The 22145-nt window shown below is 52.1% G+C and overlaps 1 protein-coding gene across 1 annotated transcript in view; it reads left to right on the plus strand.

The window, feature by feature from the left end:
- Positions 1 to 1322: 1322 nt before the first annotated feature.
- The window catches only part of ITGB2 (integrin subunit beta 2), a 48842-nt gene continuing 28019 nt past the window's right edge, over positions 1323 to 22145 (plus strand). Inside the window, exons 1-5 of the mRNA XM_004384795.2 lie at positions 1323 to 1451; positions 18373 to 18433; positions 19535 to 19623; positions 19766 to 19946; positions 20877 to 21047. Of these exons, the coding sequence (XP_004384852.2) occupies positions 1443 to 1451; positions 18373 to 18433; positions 19535 to 19623; positions 19766 to 19946; positions 20877 to 21047 (511 nt within the window). The 5' untranslated portion in view covers positions 1323 to 1442. The remainder of the gene's footprint in view (positions 1452 to 18372; positions 18434 to 19534; positions 19624 to 19765; positions 19947 to 20876; positions 21048 to 22145) is intronic.

Here is a 22145-nt window from a genome sequence, read left to right on the forward strand (position 1 = left end):
TGTGTTTAGACCATTTATGGTTAATGTAATTATTGAAATGGTTGTATTTAGGTATATTATTTAATTTTTGTTGTTGTTGTTGTTTTCTGTTTGTCCCATCTGTTTTTTATTCCCATTTCTGCTTTCCTGCTTTCTTTTGGATTATTTGAATTTGTTTAGTATAATATTTTAATTTATCAATTGGCTTTTTGACTATATCTCTTTGAATAGGCTTTTTTAGTGGTTGCTCTAGGGATTATAATATACATATTTAACACTTGGTTGTCTGCTTATTTAATATTTTACTACTTGTAGAACAATTTTACAATTATATAAATTACTTTACTATCCTCCCTTTCTGTTGTAATTGTTACATGTCTACACAAAGTGAAAACCCCAGCATCAACGTTATGATTATTGCTTTCAACATATTTTAAAGAACTTAAGAGGAGAAAAATAGTCTATTATATTTACTCCAATATTTACCATTTCTGCTGTTCTTCCTTCATTTCTAAGTTTCCTTCTGGGATAATTTCTCTTCTGCCTAGGATTTCTTTTAGAGCATGTCTGCTGGCCACTAATTTTCTTAGTTTTCCTTTATCTAAAAATACCTATTTTCTCTTTGTTAGTGAGGAATTTTTTTTTATCATACTTTAGATGAAGATTTACAGAACAAATAGTTTCTCATTAAACACTCAATACACATATTGTTTTATGACATTGGTTATCAACCCCACGACATGTCAACACTCTCCCTTCTCGACCTTGGAGGACATTTTTTTTTTTTTTTTAGTGAAAATATAGATAGCCAAAATTACACCATTTCAAAAGTTTCTACATGTACAATTCAGTGACATCGATTACATTCTTCCGGTTGTGCTCCTATTCAGTGAGGAATATTTTTGCTGGATGTAAAATTCTGGATTGACATTACTTTTCTTTGAACATTCTCCTCCTGCCTCTGTGCTCCATTCTGCCGGCCAGATTCCCTCTCCCTGAATGAGAATCCAATGGAGTCCTTCCACTGCATATGGCCCTCGTGGTTCCCCATCCTCTGCAGGACATGAGCTACCTCCTCAATGGTAGGCCAGTCCCTCAGTGATTGGGCTCCTGCTGCTGCCATAGACTCCTCTCCCCCGTAATTGCCCCTTACTTCACACTCTGGTCTACCTGTCGTTGTGAAGGTACTCATTAGTTGCGTGTCCCACCCTGTCTTGTGTGGTTGTTCCTCTGACTTCCCTCCACTGGGAGCACTTGCAGAGCAGAGAGGAGCTGGAGTTTTATCTCAAATGCATGATGTAATCAACTGCACGTAATTCAACTTCCTCTGGGGCACCCAGCTTAGAAGAGGAAGCATCAGGGCCAGTACCTTTTCCCAGAAGTGACAGTGAACCAGCCTGGACAAGATCGTAGCTTGACCTGCCCCAACCCACCCAGGACACGCAGCACCAGGGTTCTAGGACATGAGTGGGGTGAGTGGACGGAGTGTGCCTCTGTTTCTGTGTTTGCTTGTTTTTTTTTAAGGGGAAATAATTAGTCCTGTGGCTTCTCCAGGAGGAATCAGCTACTGTCTTTCTCAAGGGAAGCAGTTCTAACTGACCCCAGCCCTGGAGTGGACTCTGGTGGCCAAAGTCCACATCACTGGCCAGGAAGGGTCTTGGGATTGTCCAATCAGACCCCACTCTTACCAAGAGGTATTGAGACCCAGAGAAGGGAAGTGCTGAGCCTATAGGCAGGGCTACCCACAGTGCTGGGGGCCTTCATTTAACTGAGCAGAAGCTGGGGCCCAGCACAACAGGGAGAACATGGACAGAAGTCAAGCCCTGGACCTTGGGTCTGAAGACTCGCAACCTGCCACAGACATTTCCTGAGCTGCCGAGGGGGTGTAGGAATGGAGATGTGGGGGCTTCAAGTCCAGGAAAGCCAGGAGGCTCATGGGAGCACACCCAGGCTGGTATGCGCGTGGCTTCTACTGGGCTGTGCAGGAGGGGCCCCGCGGTCTCCAGCTGTACTGTTTTCTGTCTGCCTCACAGATCCCCCCACCCTCCTCAGCCCACCTCTGCTAGCTGTGGTGACTTAATTTTCCAAACCAGAGTTCTGCATCAAGCTCTGGCATGGATACGTATCGGAAGACGGCAGTGGGCAGTGTGCCTGGTCTCTTCATCTGTCCCTGGAGCTCTGGGAAAGGGGGTTCTTTGTAAACAGAACTCTCAGCACGTAGCAGGGCAGTGGGCATGGGTTCTGTGAGGCAGACGTCCATAGTAGGTGCTCAGGGTGCATTCGGTGAGCACATTTCCTGTTTTCTTCTGAAGGAAACATCCCTCTTCACATCCCTGTGTGTCCAGCCTGTCTCCTTGTCTCTCCTGAGGCAGAGAGGTTGGCTGTCCAGAGTGAGACCACTAATGCTGCAGTGGGGGAGCGTGTGTCTGTGTGTGTGTGGTGTATGTGTGGTGTGTTGACTGTGTGTGTGTGTGTGGTGTGTATGTGGTGTATATGCGTGGTGTGTGTGTGATTGTGAGTGGTGTTTGTAGTATGGTACGTAGGGAGTATGTGTGTTGTGTGTGTGTTGTATGCAGGTGTGGTTGCATGACTGTGTTATGTGTGTGGTCTGTGTGTGGTGTCTGTACATTTGTTGTGAGTGTGGTATGTGGTGTTGTGTGTGTATGTAGTATGTGTGGTGAATATGTGTGTGTGTGGCCTGTGGGTTGTGCGTATATTGTGTGTATGTCATGTATATGCACGGTGTGTGTGTGTGTGTGATTGTCTGCGGTGTGTCTGTAGTATGGTATGTGTGGAGTACGTGTGTTGTGTGTGTGTTGTATGCAGGTGTGGTTGTGTGACTGTAAGCGTTGTGTGTGGTCTATGTCTGGTGTTTGTACACGCGTTGTGTGTGGTGTGTGTGTGGCATGTGTGTGAGTGGTATGTGGTGTTGTATGTGTGTGTGTGGTGTGTGTGTGGCGTGTGTGAGTGTTATGTGGTGTTGTATGTGTGTGTGCAGTATGTGTGGTGAATATGTGTGTGTGAATGTGTGTGTGGCCTGTGGGTTGTGTGTATACTGTGTGTATGTGGTGTATATGCATGGTGTGTGATTGTCTGTGGTGTGTCTGTAGTACGGTATGTGTGGAGTATGTGTGTTGTGTGTGTGTGTTGTATGAAGGTGTGGTTGTGTGACTGTAAGTGTTGTGTGTGGCCTGCGTGTGGTGTTCGTACATGTGGTGTGTGTGGTGTGTGTGTGGGTGGCGTGTGGTGTTGTGTGTGTGTGGTATGTGTGGTGAATGTGTGTGTGGCCTGTGTGGTGCGTGTAAGTGTGAGATGTGAGTGGCTGTGAGTGGTGTGGGGCGTGCATGGGCTTGCAGTGCATTTTCCTGGTGCGTTTAGGACCGCTGGCCTGATGATTCAAGTAAAAACACTCAAGGAGAATAGAGTTTTAGGGAAACTGATGTCAGGTCTGTGATTTTGGTCCAAGTGGTTTCAGGCAAAGTGCTCAGAAATGGACCTGACTTCCCTCCTGCCACGGGGCTCCTGGAGGTAGAGTGTGGGGTGGAAGACACACCCCCGGGGCCCCCATCTGGACACAAGCTTCTTGGGGGCGGCACCCACACACCCCCATGTTCCCTCTAATGGCCTGCATCATTGCGCCAATTCTTCTTGCCTGTTCCTCTTTCTCATCCCCAGACTGGGGAGGCGGATCCACCACTACTGTCCCCAGCCGGGCTCCCAGCAGGCTCTGAGAGGCTCCAGCCCAGCACACACTCTCCTCCGGCCCCGAGGGACCTGGGTGGGGAAATGTGGGGCCCTGTGATGGGGGAGGAAACCCTAGTGGCTTAGTGGCTAAGTACTACGGCTGCTAACCAAAAGGTCGGCAGTTCGAAGCCACCAGGTGCTCTTTGGAAACTCTATGGGGCAGTTCTACTCTGTCCTATAGGGTCGCTACGAGTCAGAATCGACTCGACGGCAATGGGCTACAGGTGATGGGGGGGTGGTGGGAGAGCTGGGGATGCGACGCGTCACCAGGATGTCCTTCCTGGACCATGTTCTGGCATCTGTCCAAGTGCAAGGAGGCTGTGAGTTGGGGTGTGAATGAAAAAAACTCTTTAGAAGCTTCTGGGCTGCTCAGCCACCCCAGCAGTTTTATAGGGAAGCGACATAACAGCTTTGCAACCTCACCCCAGAACCACGATCTGGAGGTCCTGGCAGTGTCTGTGGGATGAAGGAGGCTGAGGTCATGAGTCAAGGTCACCACACAGGGCCCGCTGGTGCCACATCCTGAGCGGACATGGTCGATGCCTCCGCGAAGTCCCCTGGGGATGCCAGGCCTGAGGGCTGTGCCTCATGAGGGGCAGCACGGTGTGGGGGTAGAGGGGGGGGTCTGTGCACCTCAGGATGTACCGCTGCTGTTTCTAGCCTGAAAACAAATCCGCAAGCAATTGGCTAGGCCCCTGGGGACAAACACTGGCAAAAGGGGTGCACTGCCCACTCAGGACCTTGCCCAGCACAAGCGAATCGCCGTAGATGAAGCCAGGTATTTCCTGAGGGCACGGCTGGGCTGGGCGGCCTGATGCCTCTCCCCTGGGCTCTGGTGTGTCCCCTGAAATGTGGCACGGGAATCCCTGCCCTGAAGTCATCCAAAGTTAAATGCAGCAAACGCAGGATGTGTACCAGGTAGGCGGATCACACATGAGAACACCGTCAACAGAGCTGCTGGCAGGTGGGGAGGAGGGTGGAGCCTGAGGCCCCGTGTGGTTACAGGGAGCTCTGCAGAGGGAACGCCCCACCAGCATCCCATCTGCACCCTCTGGGGTTGTGTGGACAAGTGGGCATCCAGCTTCCCTGAGACACAGCCTCCCCACCTATGAAATGGGAGAGGCGGTCTGGCTGGCTGTTTAAACTCCAACTGACTCCGTAATTAAATGCACAATTCAAAACTCACTTCCCTGGGGCAGGGTGATGGGGGGAGGCGTGGGAAGGCGTGTCTGTGTCAGGAGGAGTCCCAGCTCCGTCCAGCTCTGTCCACCCAGCCCAGGTCAGCTCTGAGATAACAAGGCTGAGTGGATGGGGTGAGCCCTTGGCCGACGAACACCCCACCACAGACTCAAGGAACCCCCAACCTGTGGACTGAGTCCTGGGCAGCCCACCTTTCTGCCCACCTGTCTCTGAGTGAGTGTCCACGTCCCCACCTGAGGGGTGACACATAGTGGTTTGCTCCGTTTCCCTAATGAGGACACTGGCTGCAAGGGGTTAGGTAATGCTCATGATCACCCAGCAAGCGCGAGGCCAGGCTGCACTGGGAACTCCATTCAGGATGCTCTCACCTGGGCATGTGGTCATCTCTCAGAGACATCTGGGTGATGCTCACGAGCTGGGCTGGGACTCCAAAGTGGACGTAGGCACTGTCGCTTCTGGGGTTTGTGTTGGTGACATAGAGTCATTGTAAACAGGGGCATATGTTGTGACACTTCACTTACCCGAGGTCCCTGGGTGCTGTAAATGGTTTGCGCTTGATTACTAATCGAAAAGTTGGTGGTTTGAACCCACCCAGCAGCACCATGGAAGAAAGGCCTGGCAATCTGCTTCCATAAAGATTACAGCCAAGAAAACCCTAGGAAGCAGGTCTACTCAGTAACACATGGAATCACCATGAATCACAGGTGACTCGATGGCAACAGGTTCATTTAGCGGAGCAGGCAGCCTGGCTGGGGGTGGGCACTGGACCAGGGCACTGGCATCTGTCTGAGTCCCAGGGGGGCTCCTAGGAACTGTGAGTCCACTCCTCACCCGCCGTGGTTGCCAGCAACAGCCTTGCCTCCACATACTGGCTATGCACAGGGTCAGGCTTTCAGGGGTTTGCATCCCAGCCCCACCACTCCCAGCCAATGGCTTGGGGGCATCAGGTACCCCTCAAGCCCTGGTCCTCTCCATGCCCTACCTGGCAGGGGTAGAGGGCAGGAGATGGGAGGGTGGGGGCACTTGGTGCTCAGGGGACGCTGGCAGGGACGATGTCCCATCCCTCTAGCTGCTTCTGGGCCCGCTCCTAAGAGCAAACCTGAGCCAGGATCTTTGAAAAGAGTGGGGGGCTTCCTGTTATTCCCCTCATAGTGAGTAGGCACCAGATTAAGTGGCAGGAGTGCTCATGGGGTGAGGCTTTGAGGGCGCAGACCACACCCCAGCTTGCTTGGTGTGCAGCCCTGGCCAGGCCTTTCCTTCTCTGGCTCAGGGTCCCCTCTTCTGCAGATGAGGGGTCCAGGCTGCTCCCCACTCCATGGTCAAGTCTAGCAGGGTCTGGAGATCAGAAGCCAGGAGGCCTGGACTTCTGTATGCACCCCTAGCATGCATCCCCTACTCAGATCCGGCCCAGCTGAGAAGAGCTTGGGCGGGCTTCGGAGAAAGGTTTGGCACCCATCCCAACGGGCTCTGATAGAGAGGAAGCAAACAGACTCAGAAGTACCCTCACACCTCCTGAACACCCTGAGCCGGAAACCACAGTCTGCCCGCCCGCCCTCCTGGGCTTCATGCACTGCTGCAAAGCTCCACACTGCAGCCTGCTCTTGACCCTCAGGCCCTTCTTGTGGGATCGTTCAGTGTCTGTGATAAGGGGGAAACTGAGGCCCAGAGGCTGACCTGACTTGGCCACGGGCACTTGGCAGCTGGTATGAGTTTGAGTGAGTCCGAGGGCCCCGGCCCCATGGCCAGCTGGCTCAGGCTCCAGTCACAGTGTCCATACATCCTGGCTGTGTGGCTAGGGCATTGGACCTGTTTCCTTACCCCTGTGAATGGGAGGCTGGCACCGTTTACCTGCCACACAGGGTGGGTGAGAGTGAACTTAGGCCATGTGTGCCAAGAGTAGCCCAGGCCACAGGGCAGCAGTGCCCAGTCCTGTGTCTGTGGGAGCTGTGTCCTGAGCTGAGTTCAGACAGGGAGCGGCTGCAGGGCCCAAGGGAGGCTGTGTCTGCAACGATCTCTGTCCTTCTACAACCACCTCGTCCTCAGTGAGTTGTCACACAGCTTGGCACAGCCAGGTTTTGTTGGCATCAGATGTGGGGACTGAGGGGTGTCAGGCCTCTCAGATGCTCAGATCTGGCCAATCTAAGAAGCAGAGACTTGCTGCTCCAGAAGCTTCTGAGGAGAGGGTCACCTGGGGGTGTGGCATTGGCTGCAGCTGGAAGTCCAAGGGCTCACTGGCTGGCTGGGGAGCAAGGTTACAGGCTGAGGCCAGCCTCCTTGACCACTGAGACCTTCCCAAGCCAGGGCTCCCGTTGCAGAAGGGCCATAGGAGAGCAGGCCACCAGGTGTCACCCAGCATTGAGACTCATGTCCCTGCACTCTAGGGGCAGAGAATAAACTGGAAGTGGCCCCACAGAGCAGCCCCTCCACCCAATGCATTTTTAAATATAGACTTTATTTTTTTTAGTGCAGTTTTAGGTTTACAGAAAAATTATGCAAAAAGTACTTAGAGTTCTCATCTATCCCCTCTGCTCCCTGCACACTGTTCCCCCATTATTAACATCTTGCATTGGTGTGGTGCGTTTGTTACAATTGAAACAATATCGATACGCTCTTATTAACTAAAGTTCACAGTTTACATAGAGTTTACTCTCTGTGTTGCAAGGTCCTGTGGGTTTTGACAAATGCATGTCATATGTCCACCATTATATTACCCAATGCATTTTTAAATACTATTGAGCAAGACCATGCAGTGGGTGTTTGGCGTGGTGGTATTGGGGGAGTGAAGGCAGAGCCAGTTTCCAAGAATCCCAGAGAGCAGCCCCCAGCGCCATGCCCAGAAAAGAGACCAGCCAAGTCTTGTTCAACAGATGAATGAATGATTTAAGAGTAAATGTCTCAGCAGGGAGGTCCCCTGAGGTCCATCAGGCTCAGCTCTTCCCACCACCGCTCAGAAATGCCCACAGCAGGAACAGAAAAACAGCTGGCTTTTGAAATCTGGAGAAAAAAAATTCAGGGCAATTCATCAATCCCCAAGGAATTGTGATTTTTAAAAATGTATACATTTTTAAATATTGTGTGTTTACAAATATATGTTCACTGGAGAAAGTTCTGGAAAATACAAAACGGAATATGAAGAAATTGAAAATACTCCAAATGCCACCACCCAGGGCGAAACACAGAATATTTTGATGTTTTACTTTTTTCCATACATTTACTTGCTTTTTTCTTTATTGTACTTTCGATGAAGGTTTTCAGAAAAAACTAGCTTCTCATTAAACAATTGGTATACATGTTGTTTTGTGACATTGGTTGCCAACCCCATGACATGTCAAAACTCTCCCTTCTCGACCTTGGGTTCCCTATTACCAGCTTTCTGGTCCTCTCCTGCCTTCTCGTCCTTGCCCCTGGGCTGGTGCGCCTATTTAGTCTCGTTTTGTTTTATGGGTCTGTCTAATCTTTGGCTGAAGCGTGAACCTCAGGAGTGACTTCATTTCTGAGCTAAAATGGTGTCCGGGGGCCATACTCTCAGGGTTTCTCCAGTCTCTGTCAGGCCAGTAAGTCTGGCCTTTTTTGTTGTTGTTAGAATTTTGTTCTACATTTTTCTCCAGCTCTGTCAAGGACCCTCTATTGTGATCCCTGTCAGAGCAGTCGGTGATAGTAGCTGGGCACCATCTAGTTGTGCTGGACTCAGTCTGGTGGAGGCTGTAGTACTTGTGGTCCATTAGTCCTCTGGACTCATCTTTTCCTTGTATCCTGTTCTCGTCATTCTCCCTTGCTCCTGAAGGGTTGAGACCAGTGGAGTATCTTAGATGGCCGCTCACAAGCTTTTAAGACCCTAGATGGTACTCACCAAGGTAGAAAGTAGAACATTTTTTTATGAACTATGTTATCCCAATTGAGCTAGATGTTCCCGAGACCATGGTCCCCACAGCCCTCAACCCAGTAATTCGCTCGCTCAGGGAGTTTGGATGTGTCTATGGAGCTTCCATGACGTTGCCTGGGACAAGTTGTGCTGGCTTCCCCAGTACTGTGTACTGTCTTACCCTTCACCAAAGTTACCACTTATCTATTGTCTAGTTAGTGTTTTTCCATCCCCACCCCTCCCCTCCCCTCCCTCGTAACCATCAAAGATTGTTTCTTTTTGTGTGCAAACCTTTTCACGAGTTTTTATAGTAGTGGTGTCCTACAATATTTGTCCTTTTGTGACTGACTTATTTCACTCAGCATAACGCCCTCCAGATTCATCCAAGTTGTGAGATGTTTTGCAGCATATATTTACTTTCTATCATGAAATTGAGATATTGTTTTGATGTCTGAATTTTTACTTTAATGTTTTAACACTTTCTTAAGTTATTAGATAAATATTTTAATGTGTGATTTCTTGTGGCTGTATAACCTTCCCCGGTATGTAGGAGTGTAAACACTCCAAGAGACCCAGGGTGTCCCAAACAGTTGACCCATTCGGCTGCTCACTGACAGGTTGGAGGTTCCAGTCCACCCAGAGGCACCTCGGTAGAAAGGCCTGGCAATCTGCTTCAGAAAGGTCACAGCCTTGAAAACACTATAGAGCAGTTCTAGTCTGCACACATGGGATCACCATGAGTTGGAATCGACTCAATAGCAAGTAAAACAAAAATATACACTCCTAGGAGTTCCTGGAGTCCCGGTGGCACAGTGGTAAGAGCTACGGCAAGGGATGGCTGCTAACCAAAAGGTCGGCAGTTTGAATCCACCAGCCACTCCTCGGAAACCCTACGGGGCAGTTCTACTCTGTCCTACAGGGCTGCTATGAATCGGAATCAACTCAGTGGCAACAGGTTAGGAGTCCCTGGGTGATGCAAATGGTGAATGTGCTCACTGCTAAACAAAAGGTTAGAGGTTTGAGTCCACCCAGAGGTGCCTTGAAAGAAAGGCCTGGAGATCTACTTCTGAAAAATTAGCCATTGAAAACCCTGTGGAGCACAGTTCTACTCTGACACACATGGGGTTGCCATAAGTCAGAGTTGACTCAACGGCAACTGGGTTTATAGCCTCCTAAAGAGAATTGGAGCCCTGATGGTGCAATGGTTAAGAGTTCGGCTGCTAACTGAAAGGTCGGCAGTTCTAATTCACCAGCCACTGCTTGGATTCTACTCTGTCCTATAGGGTCTCTATGAGTCGGAATCTCCTTGATAGCAATGGGTTTTTTTGTTTTTGTTTTTTAGAGAATTAGTGAGTAGACAAAGAAGAACACCCCTAAACTCTTGCCCCCGTGGAAAGGACGCACAAATTCACGCCCTATGGGTGGTGTGGGTGCCACTTTGGACCTGAGGGTGTTTCCAATAAATGTTTTCATTGAAGAAGGACATTTAAGTCCCACGTGCAGGGCTCAAGGCATTATTGCAAAACAAGTGTGCACGCCCCTCCTGACGCCCTCCCTCCCCTCCCCAAGCCCCCAGCCGTGAGCAGGTCTGCCCACTCTTGACTTTGATAACAGTGGGATCACAGAGCAGGAACTCCTCAAGTGTGACTTCCACTCGATGGTGTATTGGCAAGATCCATCCGCGTTGTTGCTTGTTGAAGTGGCTCTTTTTCACTGCTGAGAAGGATTCCATTGGGTGGCGTTTGTGAATTATCTGTTCGTAGCCCATTGCCTTTTCTATTGTGTACTGGCCTTTTTGTGATGAATTTCTAAGATCTCCTTAGAGATTAAGATTATCATTAACATTTTGCATTGAATAACCCATCCCCCATTGCTGTCCAGTTGATTCCAACTCATAGCGACCCTATAGGACAGAACAGGGCTGCCCTGTAGAGTATCCAAGCTATAATCTTTACAGAAGCAGACTGCCACTTGTTTCTCCCACAGAGTGGCTAGTGGGTTCAAACTGCTGACTTATCAGCTAGCAGCAGAGTGCCTAAGCACTGCACCACCCGGGCTCCTTTCTCATGAAATATTAAATATTTTTCCCGAAGCAATTTTTTATGTACAAAAGTGTTTTGTTTTTAGAGTCAAGCTATCTTCTAGATATTTTCTTTCTTTGCTTTTATGCTTAGGTTTCCCCACTCTGAAATACATACTCTTTTAGTTCTTTTATTATTTGATTTCCTAAAACTAGCTCTGTCACATTTGAAATTTACCAGGGTTGTGGTTAGGAAGATCGCACATTAGTTTCCTGTGGGTGTCTTAACAAAGTACCACAAACTGTCCAGCTTAAAACAACGGAAAGGGATTCTCCCACAATTCTTGAGGCTAGAAGTCTGAATTAAGGGTGTTGGCAGGGCCATGCTCTCTCTGGAGACTCTCGGGAAGATCCACCCAGCTTCTGGTGGCCCCAGGACTTCCTTGGCTTATAGATACATCACTCCAGTCTCTGCCTTTACCATCACATGTCCGTCTTCCCTCCGTGTCTGTCTGTCTCTTCTCCTCTTTTAACAAGGACACCAGTCATGTTGGATTAAGACCCACCCTTCTCCATTATGACCTTATGTGAGCTTAACTAATTACATCTGCAATGACCCTATTTCCCAGGTATGGGGGTGTCTTAGGCTGGGTTCTCTAGAGAAGCAAAACCAGTGAAGCATATATATATAGATAGATATAGATATACAGAGAGAGAGAGATATATCTCAAGGAAATGGCTCACTTGGTTTTAGTCTGGCAAGTCCTAAATCCATGGGTCAGGTGTCGAGCTGGAGGCTTCTCCTGACTCACGTAGCTGCAGGGGCTGCTGAACCCAAGATCAGCAGGTCAGACGGCAGGCTGCTAGCTCACGGGCTGCAGAGGCCAACAAATCCCAAGATCAGCAGGTAATACGGCAGGCTTCTGGCTCAAGTCCCAAGAACAGGAGGTCAGATGATGGTGAGCTGGATGCAGGATCCAGAGCTAGCAAAAGCCAGTGAGCTTTGCCGGAGTGTCCATATATATTGGGTACAGGCCACACCCCTGAGGAAACTCCCCTTACAACTGATTGGCTGATCACATCACATCACATCATGAAGTTGATTACATTGTATCACAAAATGGAGGATAACTGCATCATTACATAACTGCCAAACCACTGAAAATCATGGCCCAGCCAAGTTGACACCCAACATTAACAATCACAGGGGGTTAGGACTTGAACATACCTTTTCGGGGAACATAATTCAGCCCTTAACAGATGAGAACTGACTTGATGTATCTGAAATAGTTAACAATGGCTGAAGCCCTGTTCAGTGAGCAAGCTTCCCAGAAAACTTATAAAGTAGTTTCTGGAACATTCTAAGGTTCCTGTCCAACTTGCCCTCTTCCCTTGCTCTGTCCATGAATTCTGGGGTCAGGGACATACTGTTTCAACTCCCATAGCTTTTTAATACATTTTACAATGTGGTAATACAGGCCCCTGTCCTTTCTTTTCCAGAGCTTCTTGCCTACTGCCGTACATTTTCTCTTCTAGATGGTCTATTTTACTGCTTTTCTCCAGGGAACAGGTTTTGATGTATCTATCAATGTTAGCGGTTTTGTTTGCTTTCTGATTCATTAACCTCTGTCTTTATGTTTGTATTTCCCTTTTCCTGCCTTCCTTACTAAAGCTTTATTGCTATTTCTCTAGTTTCTTGACCGGAAGACTCAGTACACTTGTTTTCACTCTTCGTTCACAACAAAAGCATTCAACAGCCACGCTTCACAAGGTGGAGGAATGGGGTGGGGAGCTTTTTACCACATTGGACCAAGAGTGAGCCTGTTGTCTTCTTTGCTCTAGTGTCTATAAATATAATTTTGACTTCCCCTTTGATCTAAGAGTTACTGAGCAGAGTGTTTTCAGAGTCCTAGTAAGTATGTGCACAGGGAGGATGGTCTTACCTTGCCCCAGTTTGGTTGAAATGTGTGGATAAATCAGCAGTTTTGTACATGTCTCAAAAACCAAACTCGTCAATTCTGACTCAGGTGACCCCGTGTGTGACAGAGTAGAACTGTCACATAGGGTTTTCTTGGCTATAATCTTTACAGAAGAAGATTGCCAGGCCTTTCTTCCAAGTAGTGGCTGGTGGGTTTGAACAACTGAACTTTCTGTTAGCAGTCCAGTGCAAACGGTTTGTGCCGCCGAGGGACCTTACATGTCTCGTTGTTGTTGGGTGCTTTCGAGTCAATTCTGACTCATAGAACTACCCCGTAGGGTTTCCTAGACTCTTATCTTTATGGGAGCAGATCACCAGGTCTTTTCTCCCACGGAGCTGCCGGAGAGTTCAGACCACCAACCTGTTGGTTAGCAGCCAGGTGCTTAACCATTGAGCAACCAGGGCTCCTTACATGTCTCATAGATACTTGAAAATATATTTTGTAGGGTTGGAGGTTCAGAGAATATATAGGTTAAATCGTCCTCTTTCTCGCGGCTCCTTTTTTTCCCTATTTGAGCTGCCTTTTGGGGTCCCTGGGTGGCACAAATGGTTAAGTGCTCAACTCACTGACGCGTTGGTGGTTCAAACTCACCCAGATGTTTCTGGGAAGAAAGGCCTGGTAATTGTCTTCCAAAATGTAACCATAACCCAGTTCTGACTCATAGCTACCTTACAGGACAGAGTAGAACTACCCGGTAGGGCTTCCGAGGCTGTAATCTTTACAGAAGCAGAATGCCACATCTTTCTCCTGTGGAGCAGCTGATGGGTTTGAACCACCAACCTTTTGGTTAGCAGCCGAGTGCTTAACCACTGCGTCACCAGGGCTCCTTACGAAAGGTCACAGCTTTGAAAAACCCACTCTGCACACATGGAGTCACCATAAGTCAGAACTGACTCGACGGCAAGGGCTTTTCTTTTTTTTTGTCCCCTTCATCTGAGAATGGTGTGTTCTGGGATCAAGTTTCTGTCCAATTTTTCTTTTCTTGTTTTGGTATTTATATAAAGCAAAAGTGATTATATTTTGATACTGTGTCTTTTGGTCTAAAAAGGTTGATGACTATTTTATGTTTATTGTAAGCTTTCACTTTTTCCTGTGTGAAAACAGCCCTTGGATCATATGGTTCCTGGCATGAATATCTCTCCTTTTCTTTTTAACCTGCCCCTTATGAGCACCTCGGCTCTGTTTTGCTGTTTGCCTTTCACGGGGTTCAGGAGGGTCTCTTTCAAATCGACACCGAGAGGTTTATTTTTCTGGCTTCCCAGCTGTCCTTGTGTTTGGGTAAGAGGCCTGATCTGACATCAGCTGAACTTGTCACACATACGGTCACCTTCTCCACCTCTGCTCTCTGTTGAACGTGTTCTTTCTTTCCGGAACATCTCTTTTCATGTCGTCTTTTACCATGTGGATTATATCTTCTTTTTCTGAATGTGAGTGTGTGTGACTTAGAAGGAATACATTCTATTTTTTTTATATTAGTTTTAATTTTTTTATTGTGTTAAAAATATATATAACACAACATTCGCCAATTCAACTTTTTTTCTTTTCTTTTTTGTGCTTTAAGCGAAAGTTTACACAGCAAATTAGTTTCTCATTCAACAATTAATACACAAGTTGTTTTGTGACAATGGTTGCCAGTCCCGCGATGTGTCAACACTCTCCCCTTCTCCACCCCGTGTTCCCCGTTTCCACTCGTCCAGTTTTCCTGTCCCTTCCTGCCTTCTCGTCTTTGCTTTTGGGCAGGTGTGCCCATTTAGTCTCCTATACATGACCGAATTAGGAAGCATGTTCCTCACGGGTGTTATTGTTTGTTTTATAGATCAGTCTAATCTTTGGCTGAAGGGCAAAGTTTGGGAGTGACTTCAGTTCTGAGTTAAAAGGTTATCCGGGGATCATGTTGGCGGGGTTTCTCCAGTCTCTGTCAGACCAGTAAGTCTGGTCTTTTTTTTTGTGAATTCGAATTTTGTTCTACATTTTTCTCCCACTCTGTCTGGGGTCTATTTTTATTCTAATGTTACTTTCATGCTTTAAAACCTGGATGTTTAAGAGCTTCATTCCCCGTGAAGTGTGATCCTTGTTAGCTTTGTGCATTCGGTGAGGGGGAGGACTGGCTCCTAAGAGGGGGCTTGAGGGAAGATGACCTGGCTCCGCCACACAGGGGACTTGGTAACACGCCACCCCACTTCCTGTAGTTGTGCCAGGTTTTGCCAGAGCTACCTGGGGCAGGGCTGAGGCCAGGTCCCGGCTCGGTCTCCTCGGTGAGGGCGCCCTCCCCTAGACAGGGAACCCTGCAGCAGTCCAGGGGCTGGCAGGGAGGGAGCCCACACCCTGGGCGGCAGGCAGGGTGCTCACGCCCTGGGCAGCAGGCAGTGTGCCTACACTCTGGGCAGCAGGAAGGACCCATCAGGGTGACCTTCGGGGTGGCAGGGGAGCACTCACTCCTTCTGGGCCTCAGCACGGCAGGTACCTGGCCAGGTACCTCCTCTCCCTGCCTCCTCGCCCTGCCCACTCCTGTGGGCCCAGCTCTGGGGCTTTTGGAGACCGGCGTGGCCAGGTGCCTCCCAGTCTGCCCACTCTTGTACCAGGTGTTTGGTGCCAGGTGCTAAGTGAGCTCCATATCTGCGAGGTGTCAACCCCCAAGTGCTGTGGACAGGCCCTACGATCACCTCCAGCCTGCAAAGAGAAACTGAGGCAGAGTGGTGTGGTGATTGCCCAGGTGGACCCAGGCTCGGGCACTGTCCTGCACTGTCTCGGCGGCCAGGCTCCAGAACACCCAGACGTCCTTGGCCAGCATCCAGGGGGCCTTGGTCTCGAGACCTCCAAGGCTCCGAGTCTCTGAGAACCAGTCCTGGCCGCTGGATGTGTCCACTTCAGCCCCACTGCCACTGAGGCCTGGACAGAAGGACCTGGCTGACTACACCCTCTGCTTTGCCTGCCCAGCTTCACCACCCCGAGGGTGTGCTGCTCACTGAGGCATGGAGCTTAGCGCGGGCCCCTCGCTGTGTGGGAGCTCGGCCTCTGCCTGCTGTCCTCCACCTCCAGAGGCCAGAGCCGCCATTTATCTGGACTTCCTGGCCCCTGCCAGGCTATGGGGCAGGAGGGGAAGCCTCACTTCGCTCAGCATCCCCCACCCTGTGCCCGCCGGGGCCTGTCAGTGTGGGCCCCACAACAAGCGGGGAACAGCTCTGGAGGCGAAGCTGTAGGGCCCCCAGCCTGCTTCCTGTGACTGAGATTAGGGCCTTGGTCTGTGGGTTGTTCTTGTCTAAACCGAGGCGCTCCTCTCCCCTCTGTGGGCAGGGGTGTCACAGTGCGATCACAAGCCTGGGTCTGCATCCTGCTGCAGCTCTGCCTAGGTTTCTCCTGCGGGGACTTGCTGTTGCTGTTAGCTGTCGTTGGGTTGATCCTGACTCACAGCAACCCCGTGTGCGTCAGAGCAGAACTGGGCTCCATGGGGTTTTCTTTTTATTTTTTTTATTGTACTTTAGATGAAGGTTTACAGAACAAGTAGTTCTCATTAAACAGTTAGTACACATGTTGTTTTATGACATTGGTTAACAAGCCCGTGACATGTTAACACTGTCCCTTCTCAGCCTTGGGTTTCCCCTTACCAGCTTTCCTGTCCCCTCCTGCCTTCTCGTCCTTCTCTACATGGAGTTTTCTTGGCTGTAATCTTTATCGAAGCAGACGACCAGGCCTGTGACCTGCTGATCATTGTGAGCATTTGCAGGAGGGAGGGGGCAGTGCGGTTGTACGGCCCAGGAAGGAGCAGGAGCTGTGTTTGCGGGTCTCTACCCAGAACTGGGGGGCCGCTGGCCCTGTTAGCCCACATGCATGTTGGGGTGTCATGGGGAGGGGCGCCCCCCGCTCTCTGCTTGGATCTGTTGGTGCCTCAGAAGGGGGTGCTGTCCTGAGGTCGACAGACCTTGCGCCCGGAACAGGTGCCGGGTGTCGGTCCCAGGACGGCGCTGGTATTTGGGCAGGAGGCAGCCCCTCTAGGTCAGCTATGGGGTTGGCGGTCCCGACTCACGACCCAAGGACAGTCCAGATGGGGAACTTGGAAAGCACAGAGGGAGAGTTGGGGCTGGCACAAGACTGAGCCCTGCACCCTAAAGGCAGGCTTTCACCAACGAGTGGGCTGGGTATGAAGCCAGAACGCAGCTCCCGCCCTCGCCCACATGACTTAGGAAGTAAGAGAGAGCACACGGAGTCCTCAGAATGGCTTCTGCTTTCAGTCTCCAAATGGGAAGGACTGAGGGTTTCGTACTGATCTCTGGGTCCTGACTGCAGTCTTAGCAGGGACTGGGAAGCAGTCACATCCAACCGAAAACTGGCTGTAGGTTGGAGCCTCTGGCTGGTCCTCCCCAAGCTCAGCATCCTACCACAAATGCATTAGCCCCCGGGACAGAAAGGGTGAGAGGTGGCCCAGTGCGGTGACCTGGAGCCCCTCGGACCCCAGAGAGATCTGTCCCACAGCAAAGGGTCTGGGCCTCTTCTAGCCTGGCCCCCCAGCTTTAGGCCCTCGAGGCAACCCTGTTGAACACACACCACTAGGTGGCCCATGGTAGGGGACTGGGCGCCCCAGGAGCCCAGCCTCAGAGGAGGTGGCACCGCTGGGCAATGTGTGCTGGCCCTTTTCCCGGAAGACGAATGCCACTTCCTACAACCGTCAGCCACCTCTCCCCTTCTGGGAGCCAGATAGAAAGCCAGCAACCAGCTGCGTTCCACGGTGGCACCTGTGAACACCTGTGCTTTGAGTCCTGGGGAGTCGGAGCTGGCCCCCCACCCCCGACCCCTCCCAGACGGCCTGCGCCCGTCCCGGCAGCTGACCTGGGTGGGGCACGCTGCCTTGGGCCAGGTCTAGGTCAGGGGCAGCCCTCACCTCAGCTGCAAGGCCACAGGTACTAAGAAGTGGGAGATGCAGAGCCCAAGGGGGGGTTCTCCCCGGCCAGCTCCTGCCCCCCAGTGGGGTGGGGTGTTAGCAAGACGCCCTTCTAGACTCAGACCCTGCATTATTCTGCCCCTGGGGACGTCTGGGCGGTGGGTGCCAGTTCAAGCAGCCTCTGCCCCTGAAGCCCTGTTAGCGCATCCACAGAGCATGAGGTTGCTCAGGACAGCGTGGGTGTGGGTGTGAGGAACAGAAGAGCAGGGCCTACTAGCTGGGGGCCAGCACAGGTCTGTGGAGCTCTCAGTGGGGCATCTGGGGTACTCACCCAGCAATGTCAGTCACAGCGTCAGTGCTCAGGGAGTCTTGTTCCCTTCCGAGTCCCGGCCCTGCCACCTGCTGGGACTCATTGGGGACGCAGCCCACGCTAGGCACATCAAGGCCACAGCTGGTCCAGGTCGCTGCTCAGCAGAGCACAGGTGCAGGATTGTGGGGGCTGCTGGCAGGAGGCCCACCCCCTTGAGTGGCATCGGGGCTGGCCCGTGTCTGCCCCAGCCCAGTCTGAACCCCCCGGATCAGGGACAAGCTCTCCCGCAGGTATCCCAGACCACCCCAGGGCCTTGTAGATGCCATGGGGCATGACCGAGTGGCTGGCTGGTGCTGTGGGCCTGGGGTCTGAGCCCTGTCACCCAATCGCTTCCCTCCACAGGTCATGCCAGGCCAGCATGCCCTGCTGCTCACTCTGGTGGGACTGCTCTTCCTCGGGTCTGGTGAGTTCTTGGGTGGGCAGAATGGGACCCGCTGAACGAAGTCCCCAGGGAAGCTCAGGAAGACCGTGCTGCTGGGAGCACCAGCCAGACTCAGGCCTCAGTCCCCCCACACATTGGGAGTGGGGGCCCCGGTATCCCCCATGCCCCCACTCCCGCCTCCATTCAGGGCCCCTCTCCTGAGACCCCTCTCTCTGGGCTCACCCTTTTCCTTCCCCGCTGCCCACTCCTTCTCTGTCCCCTGCTGACCCTGCTCCCCACCCTCCTCTGCTGGGGCTTGGCCCTGGACGCAGCCTGGCCACTCACTCCCTGTACCCACCCTCAGCCCCTGCCTCAGCCAGCCACCGCTGTGGCTTTAAATCCCACCTTGGCGCCTCGAATTTCCACTTCCGTCCTCCGCTGTCCTGAGCCCGATCAGATCCCCCAGTGCTTATGGGCATCTCTGCTAGAAAATCTACCAGGCATCTTAGCTCACCAAGCCCAGAACAGAGTTTTGGTGCTTGACCCCAAAACACCTGCTCCCAGGAAGCAGTGTCCCCTCCCCCAGCACAGCACAACCCTCGTCTCCCTCGTCCATCTCCAGTCCTCACATCCCGGATCCATCCCACGGGCGAGCCCTCCAAACCCTGCCAGCCCCGTGGTCGCCATCTGCCCAGACTCCCCTGACTTCTACTTCTGCCTCCTGTCCCAAACCACCACCGTCTGTCCCTGGACACCTGCTGTGACCCCCTTATGTCCCCCCGGCATTCAGAGGGACCCTCTGTGAAGCACAGATATCATCAAGAACGTCCCTGCTTAAAACCCCAGCCTTCCCAATCCCACCCCAGAGCTCCACCCAGCCCCGTGGTCACCCCACTATTCCCACCTGACCTGTCCACTTGCTGCTGGTGCTGGTCACCCTCCCCAGCTTCTCACACTTGCCCCACTGCGCCCACCTCCATCCTTCCCGTAGACGGGTTGATGGATGGTTTATCCCTAGAGCTGTCCAAGTCCTCTGTCCCACGCGTTGGGAGTGTGAGGCCAAGCTCCCTCCTTCCTTCTCCCATTCCCTGTGGAGTTGTGCCGGGGCTGCGACCACCACTCACAGACCTGTCTGCCTCCTAGTCCTGCCCCAGGAGTGCACCCAGTACAAGGTCAGCACCTGCCGGGAGTGCGTGGAGTTGGGGCCTGGCTGCGCCTGGTGCCAGAAGATGGTAAGAGCCACACGTTTGGCGGGGAGATACTCGGAGGCTGGTAAATATCCTTTCCCATCAAACAGGGTTAGCTCGTGCCGCGTCTGCAGTGTGGCATCCGGGTAATTGTCTCTACCCTCCTCCTGTCCCCTCTGCCCCCCAGAACTTCACAGGGCTGGGGGAGCCAGACTCTGTCCGCTGTAACACCAGGCAGCAGCTGCTGATGAAAGGCTGTCCAGCCAATGACATCGTGGACCCCAGGAGCCTCGCAGAGGCCCAGGACAACCTGGCAGGAGCGGGCAAGCAGCTGTCCCCACAGAGTGTGAAGCTTTACCTGAGACCAGGTAGGCTGGCCTCGGCAGGCTGGGCCCAGCACCTGCCCATGCTGTTCCAGGGTCCGGCCGGGTTCATCAGCATAGGTTGGGTGGGACAGCAAGGGGAGCGAGGTGAGGCCACAGCAAGCCACTGTTGCACAACAGAGACCAAAGTCTGAGTCCCACCATGGCCCCCCTCCCTCTCCAGCCACCAGTGGACTTTCCCTCCGCCGTCTACATGGACATGCTGGTACCTGGGACATAAACCAAAAAACCGAACCCGTTGCCGTTCAGTTGATTCCGACTCATGGCGGCCCCAAAAGTTACAGAGCAGAGTGTAGCTCCCTAAGGTTGTCTTGGCTATAATCTTTACAGAAGCAGACCACCAGGCCTTTCTTCCACGGTGCTCCTGGGTGGGCTCGAATCACCAACCTTTAGATCAGTAGCGCAGAGCAAACAGTTTGCGTCACCCAAGGATCTTATATTTGGGACATATTTATGCTGAAGGTCCGTGGGTGGTGCAAACTGTTTGCGCTCAGCTACTAACCTAAAGGATAGCAGTTTAAACCCATATAGTAGTGCTTCAGAAGAAAGGTCTGGCAATCTACTTCCATAAAGATTACCACCAAAAAAACATCCCTATGGAGCCGTTCTATGCCGTAACACATGGGGTCACCATGAGTCAGAACTGGCTCGATGGCAATGAGTGTGGTTATTTTGGTTTCATGTTAAGAAAGCCAGGGCTGTTTTCCTGAAACTCAAACCTCACGGGGCATCTGTATCTTACCTGCAACCACCCACATGCCAGGCTGTGATAAGGGGAGACAGACCTAGGATCTCAGGACTGCTGGAGAGCGGGCGTTGGGCCAGCCTACCCTGTGGCTGCGTACCCGCGCCGAGCCCCCGATGCACGCGCACTGGGCCTTGCAGCACCGCTCACTCCTGCCTTCTCCCCGGCAGGCCAGGCCGCCATGTTCAATGTGACCTTCCAGCGGGCCGAGGGCTACCCCATCGACCTGTACTACCTGATGGACCTCTCCTACTCCATGCTTGACGACCTCAAGAACGTCAAGAAGCTGGGGGGCGACCTGCTCAAGGCCCTCAATGAGATCACCAAGTCGGGCCGCATCGGTGAGGCAAGGCCACCCAGGGCCACCTGCTGGGTCCTTCCGCAGCCCCGGGGCTGCCCGTCCTACATGCACCTGTCCTGGGGGCGGGCACTCGGGGCCTCCAGGCGTAGTATGTGCGGTCGGGTCCGCAGGGCCACACCAGGTTGCCGACACCCCGAGCCTTGCTGGCGTCATCCAGCCAGTCCACTCTCTCTTCCCTCTCCCCTCCTCCTTTTGTTTATCTTTGCTTTCGCTGAAAGACAAAAGCCTTGCCACGCTAATTACTGAAAAAGTAAAGGACACAAAAGCATACAGATTACACGGTACTCACAGAGTTAAAGAAAGGTAACACCAAACCCTGCTCGGCCCCTTCTCTGCCCGGCTGAGGGGGCTGAGTGCCCCCGAGTACTGGCCCGTTACAGAGTTCAGGGCTGAGAGCACAGGCGTCAGGGACAGGGAGGTGCACAAACACACACACACTCGTATGTACACACACACGCTTGCACACACTCATGCTTGCACGGGTACATGATCACACACACACGCACTTGCTCGCACACTCACAGGCACACACACTGTCACACACACCATCTTGCCTTCTCCCTTGCCCCAGTAAGAGGCCTGCCCACCTCTTCCGGCCTTCACCTCTGCAAGGCTGCCCACTCAGCCCGCCTCACACACGCATCCCCGCCACATACTGCACACCCCTGCCTCATACCGCGCGTCCCCTTGTACCACGTGTCCCCGCCTCATACCATGTGCTGATCCTCATACCAAGTCCCCTGCCTCATACTGCATGTCCCTACATCATGCCCTATGTCCCCCTCAGATCACATGTCCCTACATCATACCCCGTATCCTCCCTCACACTGTGTGTCCCCTTCACACCACATGTCCCCCTCACACTGTATGTCTCCTCATGATCTGTCCCCCTCACACTGCATGTCCCCTTATGATCTGTCCCCCTCACACTGTGTGTCCCCTTCACACCACGTGTTCCCCTCACACTGCGTGTCCCCTTATGATCTGTCCCGCTCACACTGCGTGTTCCCTCATGATCTGTCCCCCTCACACCGCATGTCCCCTTCACACCACGTGTCCCCCTCACACTGCATGTCCC

This window comes from Trichechus manatus, unplaced genomic scaffold (assembly GCF_000243295.1).
Source record: "Trichechus manatus latirostris isolate Lorelei unplaced genomic scaffold, TriManLat1.0 scaffold00128, whole genome shotgun sequence".
NCBI lineage: Eukaryota > Metazoa > Chordata > Mammalia > Sirenia > Trichechidae > Trichechus > Trichechus manatus.